The sequence below is a fragment of the Rhipicephalus microplus genome, chromosome 4, assembly GCF_043290135.1.
Source record: "Rhipicephalus microplus isolate Deutch F79 chromosome 4, USDA_Rmic, whole genome shotgun sequence".
Classification (NCBI taxonomy): Eukaryota; Metazoa; Arthropoda; class Arachnida; order Ixodida; family Ixodidae; genus Rhipicephalus; species Rhipicephalus microplus.
Window position 1 is genome coordinate 190,255,726 of NC_134703.1, and position 14,599 is coordinate 190,270,324.

Below are 14,599 nucleotides of genomic sequence, written 5' to 3' on the forward strand. Positions count from 1 at the left end.
AATTTTTTGTTGCGTTTTAAAGACTATAGTCTTTCTTGAGGACCTTCAACGCAAGAAAATTTGCTCTGTCTGTCTGTCTGTCTGTCTGTCTGTCTGTCTGTCTGTCTGTCTGTCTGTACAATTGTCTGTTTGAACACATTTAACGGCATCGGGTATTTGAAACGGCCGACCCCATCCCCAGCGCCCACCAGTGTTGCTCAAGGTTTAACGTTTATGCTTGTGCAAATGTCAATTAAAAATTATTGCACATGTCTGGGGAACCATAACAATACGTATATAATCTGCATGTGCGTCTTTTACTAGAAAAGGCAAACATAAGTAATTTTAGGACCATAACGCTTATCATGCTGCGCTGAACATGCAAGGCTTGCACGAAAAGGCGAATGTTTCCGACGCTTTGCTAAGACGAGACGGTGGTGCCACATACCCGTCGCCTTGCATTCCAGCTCATCACCTCTGAGACGGGCATGCACACCCGTTTCAGAGCAACGCGCTTTGTTTTCTAAGAAAACTGCTAGTTTATTAGCAACTTTAGGACTATTTGAAAGTTACTTGCATGAAGACGCAAGAATGCATGGCAGCATGGCCAACAAAATAATGCATGGCAGCATGGCCAACAAAATAGCGCAGAGTACTTATGCCAGATCGCTTAAACGTTCCTAAATACTGTTCGAAATGTCCTGGCAGTATGCGCGGAGCGTAAGCATGTAACATGTGTAAAAATAACTATAGCTTTTATAATTGAAGATTGGTGTTGTGTAATACAATTTTGAATATATAAGCAAGGCGCTCGGCATGAGAGTACATTTATTTCCATCTTGCTTGATCCCAAAGCCACACGTAGGATTCACGTAGATGAATAAATCGTAATTACTTAAATGATAAAATATGTAGCCTAAGCAAAACACTGCTTTTACCAGATAATGTAAGCCTCAACATTGCATTCATCAAGCAAGTGGATGCATTAAACGCTGAAGCAGTTTACCTTCAAGCTTCGCATCTGGTTGAAAATGAACACCGTAGCCTCTTTTTGAGGTGAATGAATATTTTACCAGGTTCACACAACACATGCTGTGCATCTTAATGAGAACCTTGCGCACAACAGCGGTGTATGAGCAGCGTCAGCAGCGTGCTGACAATGCGGTTGCCAACATGCACGCAACTTCGCAACTGCGCATTATTTTTAGTGCTACGCGTTGCGTAAGGGAGCCTCACTGCACATCATCTTGATACGATGGGTGGAGGTCGTGCGCGCACATCGGCTGACTTGACAAATAAGCTCAAAAACATTGTGTCTTACCTGCCAATCATGAACATAATTGATTGTTGCACTGACAGAAATGATGAGAAATCAACAAGTTCTCATCCTTTCTATTTACTAAGTTTTAACAAAACTTAGTAAAGGGCCGAAGTGCCATTGCAGACGCCTACAAGATTCAAAAGGTGCCCATTTTCTTGTTCACGTACAGTAGCCACCTATGACAGCTCTGGTCTAGTTTCTGATGAAAACTGCGCTCTCCTACAGGTTCTACAGAAGCTTGGAGATGAGAATTCAATGAAAAGGCGTCAGCGTTCGTAACACAAGTACCAAGTTTCTCCAGCAGCACATACTTTCAATCTATAGCCGGGGACATCATCATCATCAGCCTGACTACGTCCACTGCAGGGCAAAGGCCTCTCCCATGTTCCGCCAGTCAACTCGAGCCTGTGCTCGCTGCTGCCAATTTAGACCCACAAACTTTTTAATCTCATCTGCTCACCTAACGTTCTGTCTTCCCCTAACCCACTTGCCTTATCTAGGAATCCAGTTAGTTACCCTTAATGACCAGCGGTTATCCTGTATACGTGCTACATGCCAGGCCTATTTCCATTTCCTCTTCTTGATTACGACAATCCTTAGCCCCGGTTTGTTCTCTAATCTATCTATCTATCTATCTATCTATCTATCTATCTATCTATCTATCTATCTATCTATCTATCTATCTATCTATCTATCTATCTATCTATCTATCTATCTATCTATCTATCTATCTATCTATCTATCTATCTATCTATCTATCTATCTATCTATCTATCTATCTCTGCTATCTTCTTGTCTCATATGGTTACACCTACCATTTTTCTTTCCAATGAACGCTGCATCCACCTCAATTTAAGCTGAACCCTCTTCGTAAGTCTCCAGGTTTCTTCTCTGTAGCTAAGTACCGGCAAGATGCAGCTGTTATATACCTTCCTCTTGAGGAATAGTGGAAATCTACCTGTCATGATTTGAGAGTGTTTGCCAAACGTGCTCCACTTAATTCTTATTCTTCTAGTTACTTCAGTCTTGTGGTGGTTTGGCTCCACGGTTATTACCTTATCTAAGCAGACGTACTCTTTTACACCTTCAAGTGCACTATTACCTATCTCGAAGCGCTCTTCTCTCCCGAGGTTATTGTACATTACTTTCATTTTTTGTAGACTAACTTTAAGACCTACTTTTCTGTGCTCCTCGTCTAACTCCGTAATTATGAGTTGCTATTCGTCCCCAGAGTTACTCAGCAATGCAATATTATCGGCAAAACATAGGTTACTAAGGTACTCTACATTAACTCTCACGCCTAACTGTTTCCATTCTAGGCCTCTGAAAACCTCCTCTAAGCACGCGGTAAATATCCCTCTGCCTTGCACCCTTCTTGATTGGCATTCTGTTGCTTTCTTTATGAAGCACTACGGTAACAATTGATCTCCTGTAGATTCGTTTCAGGATGTTTATATATGCTTCGTCGACGCCTTCATTCCGCAGTGTCTGCATTACGGCCGATATTACTACTGAATCAAACACCTTCTCGTAATCTATGAAGGCTACGTATAGTTTTTCGCTATATTTTGAGCATTTCTTTAATACTTGATTGATATTATGAATGTTGTCAATTGTTGAGCCGGGGACAACCTAGGAATAAATATAGACTCTTCTCACGAGGCCGCGATGCCCTAGTTTGCCATGCCTCCACGCTAAAAGTGAAGTTGACTCCAAACTGTCGCAATAAATTTTATGCATACAATAATCATCTTGCAATATGTCGTTGACATTCAATAAAGAAACCAAAGCCCGATATAGAAACTTCAGAAGCCATGGAGTTCAGTGTCAGCTTAGCATTATATCTGTTCTTGAAACCGCAACCTCCATCGTGCTCATTTCGGAGTCCACGAAGAAGAAATATACATATAGTTTCATACACTATTACCTCAAGAGCAATATTGCGCTGCCATCGTGTGCCCTCATGAGAATTATTGGAAGTAGAGACACCGGTTTGAATTTTATTAGCTGGCGGAGTGTCCTCGAATATTCTTTTGTTTCAATTTCTTTGCGCAGCATGAGTAGTTAGGCGTAGTGCAAAGCAGAGCTTTACCTGTTGTTTTACCCAGCTTAAGCGAAGAGTCATCTACTAACCAGGGCAAAAAGATTAGGTGTGCCACGCAAGCGCAGAATATTGACAAAATTTATGTCTGTTTTAATAAAGCGTCTTGCCAGAGCTCATCACAATTGACTGCAAAATGACGACGAAGCTGCGTAGACGCATATTCACGCATTTCACATTCGACTTCAAAATAAAACCAGAGGTGCGTTGGGACAGACCATTTGCACAGATGGATCTGATATCGCAGCAGACAAAAGATGAAGCGTTTCTCACTTAATGCTGTACTTTTATTACCATAAATAAAATGTGCGTACTTTTGAGGGCCAAAAAAGAACGTTTGTTGTTTTCAACTGTTGTAAAAATTATTTCATTATATCTTGATGCCAAATTTGGAACACAATGGCAGAGCAATGCCTGCCATTAAAGGACCCCTGACAGTGGAACGTTCGTTCGCGAGTTTTTTATAGAAATGTGTAACTTTGGGTCTCGTAATGCCTATTTGATATCCTAAATGCTTTACCGCCTTGTATAGTTAATGGTAGTGATGTTAATTAAGAACAATATTGCGTCAGTTTGAAACACCACCCTAAACACCGTAAGAAACTAGCGCCCCACAGTGGTGCAGCACCTTAGACTGTTTTCAATAGGGCGACCCACGCGTGGTGAAGAATGAAATGATGTGGGTGCCTTGAGCCAGCCCCTCCAGAAAAAAAGAATAGTATTCCTGGCGTAGGCAGCCAAAACTACTTTGAGAAAAGCCTGACAACAGAACGAGAGGGGTGACGAACAACAGACCCCGCCGGGCGCCTGTCGGGGTATTGCGCGTGCCACACAAATTTCGACCCTGCAACGTCACAAGAAGAGTCTCGGTCTACGTCACACGACACAATATTTCGATTGCACCTGAATACTCGAAATAGCACGCACCCTTAATTTGAAACAAAATATTAAAACCTCCTAGGCTACGCTCGCCACTAATAGTTGGTCATAGGTGGCCCCGCATGCAGGACTATCAAACAACGCAAGCATCTGGCGTTTCCAAATTCAGTGTCAGAGATCCTTTATATTTGTTCAGGTTTCGCTTTTACCACCTTGTCGCGAAAAGGTTTTGCTATAGAGTCTGTTTAAAAAAAAAACTGAAGCTAGTTTTAGTTAAACATAACCTAATATCACTTTGGCTTAAACAAGCGTCGCGAATCTCAAGAAAGTTATCCATTCGATGCACATCCGAAGCCCGTACTTCCCATAATTCCAATAAGGGCAGAAGCGCCGCTGAAGGAGCCCGCGTAGACACTTGCGCCAGATTCCCCTTTCAGTGATACTGTATGAAACTGCATGATGTACACCTCTCGAAGGTGACGTTTCTGCGCTGTACCTAAGATGGCAATAAAACAAATAGGCCTCATTAAAGTATATTTGTGAGCTATTGTTAGGGATTTCTAATATTTTGCGACATCGTAACAGCAGCTTGTTAACAAGATTTTAAAGAGTGACTTGAGGGCAGTTGTTTCCACAGGAAAGCTCTAGTTGGAGCCATTTTATTACACACATCTTTTTTTTATAAATCACCAAAGTTGTACGTGATTCAAGATATCTGCCATTGCATTTCAAGGTAGAAATGAAAATATTAAGTGCGACGGTTTTGTTACATTTCAGCGGTACTATCAGAAGTTCTCCCTGTATTTCGTCAACGTAGTATCACTTCCGAGAGGGTTGCACAAAGTTCATAACAAATTAAGTTTCAGCTGCAGTGTACCTGTATCGTGTCGCCCAATTCACTTATTTCAAGATATCAAAGAATCGTCACACTCGAGCTGTTGCGTGTTAAGTCAGTTTTGTGCTCAAAAACTCTCCTAAACAATATATCTCTATAAAATTCATTTCACTAAAGTGTTACAAATAAATGCAGGCTCCAAATCGCCGTTCGCACTTGTGAAGAAATTCCAAAAGTTGTGACTTTTCTTTTTTGTGTCTGACGCTACAAAGTCTTAGTAGGTATTTTAGAAATTCATCCTGTTATCCCACATCAAGGCTTCTACCGCACTAGCAACAATCATGGTTGCACACTTGGTAATATCTGTGGTAACTGATTATAATATTAGACAATGTGGTGAACAGAATACTCAACATTGCTGAAATTATTCACCAGAACTCGTTGTTTTAGTTGGTGCATTGCGCCTAGGAAATCTATCAAGCCTAAAATGAACGAATACTTCGCATGGTGAAATAGAAGTTGAAGGATTCCACAGAGTTGGTATACTAGCCACTACCCGTCTCATTCACTGTTTCCTGTGTTCATTCGTTTCTGGTTGGATAAAATTCTTCGATGCATTAAGACGTGTCAGTCGAACTTTACCTCGTCCTCACCCTTTAGCTAACCAAGAATGAATTATTACTTGAAGTGAGCTGCATTACAAGAGTGGAGTTCACGTGCTTTTACTTGTGCGCCTGTTTCTGTGTTGTGGAGGGTCATAAACCTTCCACTCATCATCAAAATGACGCTTTGTATGCTCCCCAACATACACAACACAAGTAAAGCACATTCTAAAGTCGACATGTTTTCTATAACCGCATCGCCTTGGCAAAGCAATGCATGCACCCAAATATACGAGAAAACGTAAGGCTTTACTATATTCCATTACTTAAAGCGAACGAAAACAAACTTCTCCTTCAGTGATATGTTTTCTTCGCACAAACCTTAAACCATCCTAAACTGATATGGCTGCCTTATCGTATGTCCTGCTCATTTGTACCTGTTACGCTAAGAATACGAGGCCCGTCTCACATTTCGCTTGCTCAAAAGGCCTTAATTCTAAATTGAATGAAAGAATAAACTTTATTTGAAGTGTGGCAGTTTCCTCCGGGTGAGGTGGGGGAAAGGGGGATTAACCATTCTCCCTTCGCACCCTCCGTCGATTATGATGACGGTGCCTCAGGTGACCGCTCGAAGTCCTTGGACCCGGTCGGCATCTTCGGCTTGATATAAGCTAAAGGTTTATGACCGAATAATTGTTTCCAATTTGCTACTTTCTTCGCAGAATTCTCGGCTGTTGACCTACTTATCACAGTTCAAAAGGGAAAGCCGCTTTCCAGGGCGAGATATCTGTGGTAGTAGCAACACTACTCGGTCTGCTGACACACCCTCCCATCTGCTCCACCTGCAGAATCCTGTAACGGATCCAACACATCTCTTCTGGGACGTGCCTTCTGATCCTGAGGCATCTCTCTCTGAGTCAAACCAAGACGAAGTGGTAAAGCTTGCGCTTCTGTAGTGAAATCTATATAGTGTCAAAGGTGACACCTCGAATCCCTTTCTTATGGACGGGGGAAGGGGGGGGGGGGTTGAGCGACAAACTTAAGATACCAAATGGCATGATAAACTAGCCTGTCCAACAGAAAATTGCCTTCATTATATATGTACGGTGTTTCTGGGGTAGAGCGGGAGGCGTGAAGCACTAAGTTGTACCGAAAACTAGCCTGACCAACAGATCTGGCCTTCAAGTGTATATATACCTAAGGCGCGTCAAGCTGACTTAAAGTGCTAGCGATATATACGACAACGAAAACAATGGTGTTTTGATTGTTGAAGCAATACGCCACAAGTGCTAATGCAGTTGTCTACAATAACACTTATGGTATGCGTGTTCTAGTTATTGTCGCACGTGTTAACGTGGTATTGAAGCTGTCTATTTCGTAAAACAACTTTGAACAAAGCCCTCAGTACGTAATTGTGAAACGTAAGAGTGAAAAACCATGGCAAGGGCATGTCACGTGTTCACACCTTGCCACTTCATTTTTACTTTTTGGCGGTTGTCAAAGTTGCGCTGCTAAAATCGCTTTGTCACCGATATGACCTTATGAGCACGTATAATGCGCACGTATCACTAATTCTTGGTGTTTCTGAGCTTCATATAGGTAGTTTGTTGGTCACAGCGAAAAATTCACTCGCCGTAATCACTGCCATTTTTGTGCCTGATTGTCAGGCATAGGATGAGTTTGCTGGCAATACACGTGTTGCAACACAACAGTTAAACAAAACGCTTGAGTGAGTGAACGGAAAGGGTTAGGAAAACAATGTGACATATTTTTAAATTGCATGAACTGATCATGTAGTTAACGGTTACTTACTTGACTAGCTTTTCTTAACAAATTTCAGCGATTCCTAACTGGAAATATTTTTCAATCAAGCGTAATGCAACTTCGCCCTACCTCAGCCAAGCTTGATGACCTTTCTTTCCAATTATTTTTGCCTTTTTCTGCAATATCTCTTTTTATATTTTCCACTTTTTCAGCTTCTGTTCCTTGCCTTTCTTTCTTTCATCGATTTTTTCTATCTTTGTCTTCCTTTTGTTTCTCACTTGATCCTATCTCTTGTGTGCTTTAGTTTGCTGTTTTTTAATCTCTGTCTCTACTTGTCTTTTATTTCGCTCTTTCTTTTACTCTTATTTTTTTTTTCTCGCATATTGGGGTTATTGCACCCCACATCGGAAAAATCTGTGCAGCGGAAGACAGTGTGCCTGGCGCACAGGTATAGGCAGCTAAGCAAAAGATCAAAAAGACAAAGACGGTTTTTGCCAGGAACCGTTTTGTGAGCACACCTTGAAGCGGATCCGGAAGCTTAAGCAGCTTCGTTTATAAAACATGGTGCAACAACAAAGCAGAGCTTCGCATTTCAATGAACAGGGGCGAAAAAAGAAGCGGACTAATAGCTCAAATCCGGTTCTAAGAAGTATTTCCTCCGCCGGTACAACCAATTTGATGTGGCCACAAGTAAAAGAGCAGTGAAATAGAATTCTTTAACCAACATCACTACAGCCTTTTATTGAAGCTTTTGTGTTCAATCTACACCCACAACACTCAAAGTGTGCCTTTGGCTTACTTCTATTTCAGACTTAACCCATCCGCCCAGATAAATCAGACTTTTTAGAGTTCACGACAGACTTTGTGTGATGCTTTGTTTCCAAGAAGCACACGTGCTTAAAGCGAAAAACTGCCCTGAGTCATCATCCAAATACTCGTTGCCCCGAATAACACGTACTACTTAACATAATGTAGGTTTTAGGCCCTGAACAACGTTTTAATTGAACCACACTGTAATAGTAGGGTTCCGGCAAATTCGACTACCTGGTGGTCTCAGAGACTCAGATAGCATACTCACTGTTGTAATGGAGAAATAACTGATCACATGTAAAACGTTACCCCGCTGCCGCAAGGACACTGCGAGTAACTACTGCTGGAATAAGAAAGTTACGGGACTTTACAAGTTAAGACCCACCTTGGCCAGTTTTGGGGTTCTCGCTCGTCCCTCCCACGCTTTTTTTCGCTGCAGAGAGGGGTGCGTAGACATTCGTCGTAGCTGCACCCAATTTATCAACGTAACTTGACGTAAGCGTTACATCATCGGCTAGCAGCCAAGGACCGAGCAAGGCATCCCCAACATGGGCAAATGTCATAGCAGTTCAGGAAAGAAGCATGGCATGGGCATTGATGAAGCGGGGAGGAAGCGTGGTGCGAGATGTATGAGGCACTGGAGAGATGTAAAACCCTTCCCTTTGCGATAAAGTCCTCGGAGGCTTTCTTCCTGACAGCACCACTTGTCCCAGTAGACTATGACGCAACAAAATGGAAGAGGGCAGCAGAATAAACCTAAAATGTGGACTGCATGGCAAAAACTGCAGCAACATTAGGCTGAGACGCCGCTTGTTTGTGCAAATGACTAATTGACAAGCAGTATGGTGCAGAATGCTGCCCACAGACAAGATTTTGTCACTTCGTGTACGAGGAAGATTGTACAGTGCGCTTACAGCGTCACTGTGAGTGGCGCGGTGTAATTGCAAAATGCGATCGCTGTGGAGGTTGGTACAGGTTAGATTATTGTGAGAGTGCTCAAAAACTGCATTTGCTGACACATCCTTCAGATGTATAACCTACTCCAACTGCACGGGCCTAAGTGCTGCTGACGTGGCCGTTATTGGATGCGGCCACTTTCGGGTCAATAGTCAAATGCAATCAGCCCTTTACCACCGTGGCAGGTGGTGCATACTTAATGTAACACAAATTTTATAAACATTCAGCACAGTTATTCATTTCCGTGTTTCGAATACTTTTTCTTGCAAAGCAATGCAATTTAAAACATCTGTGATATTTTTAACGTAATCACTGCAGAGCGTTCCAGACAAAACAGCGAGTGTGCGCGAGCAAACGGGGCGAGTGTGCGTGCCCACAAAATATACCGTGCCCCACCGCGGTGGTCTAGTGGCTAAGGTAGTCGGCTGCTGACCCGCAGGTTGCGGGTTCGTATCCCGGCTGTGGCGGCAACATTTCCGATGGAGGCGGAAATGTTGTAGGCCCGTGGGCTCAGATTTGGGTGCACGTTAAAGATCCCCCGGTGGTCGGAATTTCCGGAGCTCTCCAGTACGGCGTCTCTCTTAATTATATAGTGGTTTGGGGACGTTAACCTCCACATATCAATCAATCACAATATATACCGAGTTCGGTTCATCGTCTTCTAAGCCGCTTTTTATTTCGATAACCCTGTATTGACTAATAGGTGCCGCCAGTGGGCTAATTCCGAAGGTTGAAGTCTAGCCGAGATATCGAGGCGCTACGGCCCCATGGCTGCACTCACGAGATAAAATGAAGGACATGGTTCGTCTTAAATGCACTTTATTTGACCTCGTTAAAAAGAAACAGCCCGATCAAAGATGAACCCAGCTCGGCGTCTTTTCAGCGGCGAAGCTCCGGAGGGTGCAAGTCCTACTCGTTCATCGTATCCATCCCTAGTACTCTAAGTGGTCGCTAGATGACGCTTTGGCACTCAGTCTACTTCGATGTGTATAGGAGACGCATTATTTACTATGATAAGAGGCCACAAGACGGTACAATCAAGACGCGAGTGGAATTCAATCCTTAAACACATATTGGTCTAAGTGGTGTGAGCTGCTGCGCAACCTAAAGGGCACAGTTGGATACATCCATTCATCCATCCATGGATGGATGCGCTCACGCGGATGCATACTAGTGTAGTACGCGACTGCAAGGGGCCAAAGCTATACGATGCGTTTGCTCTTGGCACTCTTCCACTTTCGATCGGCAGTCAGCGCGCTTCGAGTATTAGCAATGCAAACAAGGCGGTAGAATGGAGGGCTAAGAAACCTGCTGCAGCGTGTGCTTGCACATGCAATCTCGACAAGCTCTCATATTCATATTCTATGATCACATGCAACTAACCACTATCCGAAGAACATCTCTTTTAAAAATTTCCACTACGGCCGATCAAAGAACCACTCTCCCTTCACATCACCGACCATAAATCAGCAGTCAACAGGAAAATAAGCCACGTATTGCTACCATTGTGAAAAAAATTATGTTGTGTATATATTGTCACGGGGCCGTGACATGGCTCAAGGCAGGAGACTCTATGGTCGGATAATAAACTGTTTGTTCGGGCCAAACTTGTGGCCACGTAAAAGAAAAGTCAGATTACAGCAAGGCACTGGCACTGATAGCGGTGGGCAGAGTGTCAGCCGTCGATCAACTGAAAAGAAGCAAAGCACGTCGGCATTTATACACTAGCCTTGGAGAGTTCTAGCGTTACTGCTACCAGCGCTGTGTAGGTTCCAGAATAATCTGTAATGTTCAGAAAGTGGGCGAATCTTAACAAAACGATCTACTACAGCCTTGAAGCTTTTCGAGCATCGTAGGCGCCGTTTGTGCTTAACGTAGTGCAACGGAGTGATAACAAAACTTGAGGGGAAAAAACGTGGCAATATACAATGTTTCTTGCGCCGTTGATTATCAGCTGGGCGCAATTCAGGAAGGATTCATGGTGTGCCGATGTACCTCCAGAGCTTCGCCAACTCACCATCATTCACCACGTGAATATGCTGTGATTTTGTGTATGCACTGTTTGCAACTTAGCTCCATCATATACCTCTGACGCTTAAAGCACTCGAATACGCTCGTTATTTGCGGCTGTGTAGTAAAAACATTTTATATCACCTGTTCAGGATTGTGCTACAAAGCTTTAATTAAGTGGCAACACATACATGCTGTTGATAATATTGATTATTCTAGCTAGAATATTACCAAATGGTCGTCGATTCTGCTGACCGTCTCAAAAAGCAGACCATAGACCCCATATCTAGCAGTTCAATTGTGAAGTCTTCATTGAAGATTATGAAATGGTCTGCAGTGCCGATGTTTTGGAGACAGCAGTCATCCTGTAACTTGCACTACTGCCATTTCACTGATATTTGCAGGCAGAACAGAGCGCATCGGCATTCAAGCTGTTTCCAAATGATGGCCGCACGACCACTCTACTTCACGATATCGACGGTTTGTGTTGCCAGACGGGCTTCAAGGCTTCCGTACCGACGGAAACAGCCAATGGCATTGACGGAGGAGCATTCATTCCACTCACCGCGCCCACCGGCTACTCAACATACCATCAATCAGCCTTCCCACCATACCGATTCATGTTCGGTGTGCCAATCACACCAGAGCCATCAGGGATGCATGGCGTGTCCTCTTGTCGTGTGCCTTCAACTCTGCAGTCCAGCTCAACGTCCACACGACTGAGTGTGCCAACCGTATCCGAGATGCTGTCCTCTTCTAATTTGCCGACCGTGACGACGTCTGCCGCAATAAACGAGACAATTGGAGGAAATCTCAGTTCACCTTCTGCAATCGACCTGGCCACACAGCGTACACCAGTGATGCACACCACCCTTTCCGGCTCTGACACCAATGAATTTTGGTATTCGCATCCCTCCGCCTGGTACTCGGTGCACGCAGAGTTGGCTTCTAGCATCCGCGCCACTTTCAATCCGGAGTACATGACGCCGAGAAATGTCGATGAGGCTAACGTGGAGGAGTACGGGCCGCTAGGCGATGGTGGCGGCCACTTCTCCAGCTTGATGCGACGTCTGTGGATGGCCGGAAGAAATCTCGATGGTAGCAACTCACCGCAGACAGAGTGAAGCTCTTGGGCGTGAGCGGTCGCAGCAATGAAAAGCAGGGGTTCTAGTTGTTTTTCTCTTTGTTTGTCTTGTTTGAAAATAAAATTAAAAAAAAACACACTTTGGGTGAATGCTTTATTAAGTTGTTTTTTTGTTTTAATTGGAAATAATTATTGCCCAAAAATAATTAATTTTTTCTAAATGTAATATCTTTTTGTCGAATACGCACACTAACTATTATCTAGTGATGCTTCGCGACAGTGAATATAGTGCTGTCTCAATGGCGGGAAACATGTAAAGAGGTGCAACATCGACTTCTAGGCAATGTGTAGCACCGTTATCAGCTAATCTAAATATCCAACTCTACCACCAGCTGTCCCCGCCCTATACACAAAAAATTCGCATTGATGCCAACCTTGTTGCATTTGAGTTCTTTGAAAAGTGTGTCTCATAATATGGTAGTTTTGGGACGCTAAAACCCATAAAATTAACTTTCTTTCACAAGTACCCTTCGCGTATTTCTAATGAATGATTCCCGGTGCACAAATACGTGTTCGTGTCCATAATTTTGGATTGAAAACTTAACCTCCGTGTACATTTTTGTTTATGTCCTAACACTTGACTTGATACCTTCAGCCAAAAAAAAAAACGCATGGCTCTGCCATGAACGTATGGCGTAGGCACCGCTTCGTAGTGCAAATAACCAACCGTCAAGCTTATTTGTGCGTAATGTTGCCCATGAGCAATATTTAGTCCCTGCGCGTAGGAGAGGTGCAAGAAGCGCAGGAAAGGGAGGAGTTCCAGAGGGAGGCTATGTGCGGCGTGCTATCGGACCACATTTTGACAATTATCGCTTCAATTCAAGTAACCTGACCTAACATAACCTAGCCTAAGCACTTTCTGTCGGTGCGATCAGATAACGCATGCTTCGAAGTACACGTCTAATGCCTTACCACTTCGCCTACAACGGAGTTGAACGCGATAACGAAATCAGGCTCCTAGTGCGCCCTTAAAATATGTTTTGCGACATACACACACACGCGCACACAGTAGATCGTACCAGCGTGCGCCCGCAAATGATAAATACAAGTTTTTTTTATCTAAAGCAAGAGTCGCATGGACTTCAAGATACACGCCGTGCACTCGCCTTCTCGGTGGCCATAGAGTCTCACAATGTCTTACAGCAGCACATTATCTAGCGTTTGCCGTTTCTTTGATAAAGGCTTCCGGCAAGGCATGATAAGTTTTCTGCTGGATGGACATAGTTGTTAATTTTTAGAGCTGTTTGAATGTTCCCGTCTGTTTTCAGGGGCGATGGCTGCACTATTTCGGCCTTTTTTGACGTAGTTTGAGGCTTCCCAAATGCGCCTACAAATCGCTGAATAGGCTCGTTTTCGTCGTGACATCTGTCGAACAACACGCGTTAAAGGGATCCAGAAACATTCTTTAATGTAGCCATAGAATGAATTCTCTAGAAGAGCTTATTACTTCACGAATTCAACGTTGCACAAATTTTAAGAATCTGTTCAGTGCGAGTGGAGAGACAAAGGTTTATCGCAAGCTGCAATCCCACATTCTCTTCTCTCGTACCGACAAAAGCGCTGGAAGCTAAGCACGAAGGGGTGGCAGGGGCCAAGAAACTAGCGTGCCTTGAAAACTTGAGCTCCTTTTTTTTTCTTTGAATGCATGGCTTTTTCAGTGTGATTGCGTGCGCACGCATGGACAAGTGACAGCCTCCCGCGGCGATCTCTGTAACTTGCTTTTTCGCTCAAAAACAACAGTCTGACGCCGACGTTGGGATTTCTGCGACACGAGCACTCTAACGCTATCGCGTTAATACCGGGGTGTTAGCCAGCGCCACTTGTCGCTCAGGCGGTGAGTGTAGAGAACTTTTTGCCAGTGTGTGTCACAGAGCGCGTGGTTTAGGCAAAGGTGGCACCTCTCCAATAAACCCTCCTATGCTACCTAAAGCATGAAATTTGGACGACGCTCTGGCTATGAAGTACAAAAAAAACGAAAATTGAGGAGCTCGCTGTCCGTTTCATACATAAGTAATGCTAATTAATACGCAAGAAACGTTTTTTAGTATGATATAGTAAGCCTGTTACAAATGAACGAAGAAGCTCCTGCTGCGCCTCTCCCAGAATTCATCGCTGCAAGTGAACGAATCAAGTTTTTTTGTTTTCACCGACAGTGTAACTTTTTCTAGCACGCATATAAATTAGACCCCGTTTAAAA

General features: G+C 43.6%; 1 protein-coding gene across 1 annotated transcript in view; it reads left to right on the forward strand.

Annotated features, from left to right (window-relative positions):
- LOC142814083 (uncharacterized) overlaps positions 1 to 12,484 on the forward strand; it is an 83,276-nt gene extending 70,792 nt beyond the window's left edge. The window contains exons 4-5 of the mRNA XM_075892024.1: positions 6,440 to 6,652; positions 11,663 to 12,484. Coding sequence (XP_075748139.1) covers positions 6,440 to 6,652; positions 11,663 to 12,382 — 933 coding nt within the window. The 3' untranslated portion in view covers positions 12,383 to 12,484. The remainder of the gene's footprint in view (positions 1 to 6,439; positions 6,653 to 11,662) is intronic.
- The last annotated feature ends 2,115 nt before the right edge of the window (positions 12,485 to 14,599 follow it).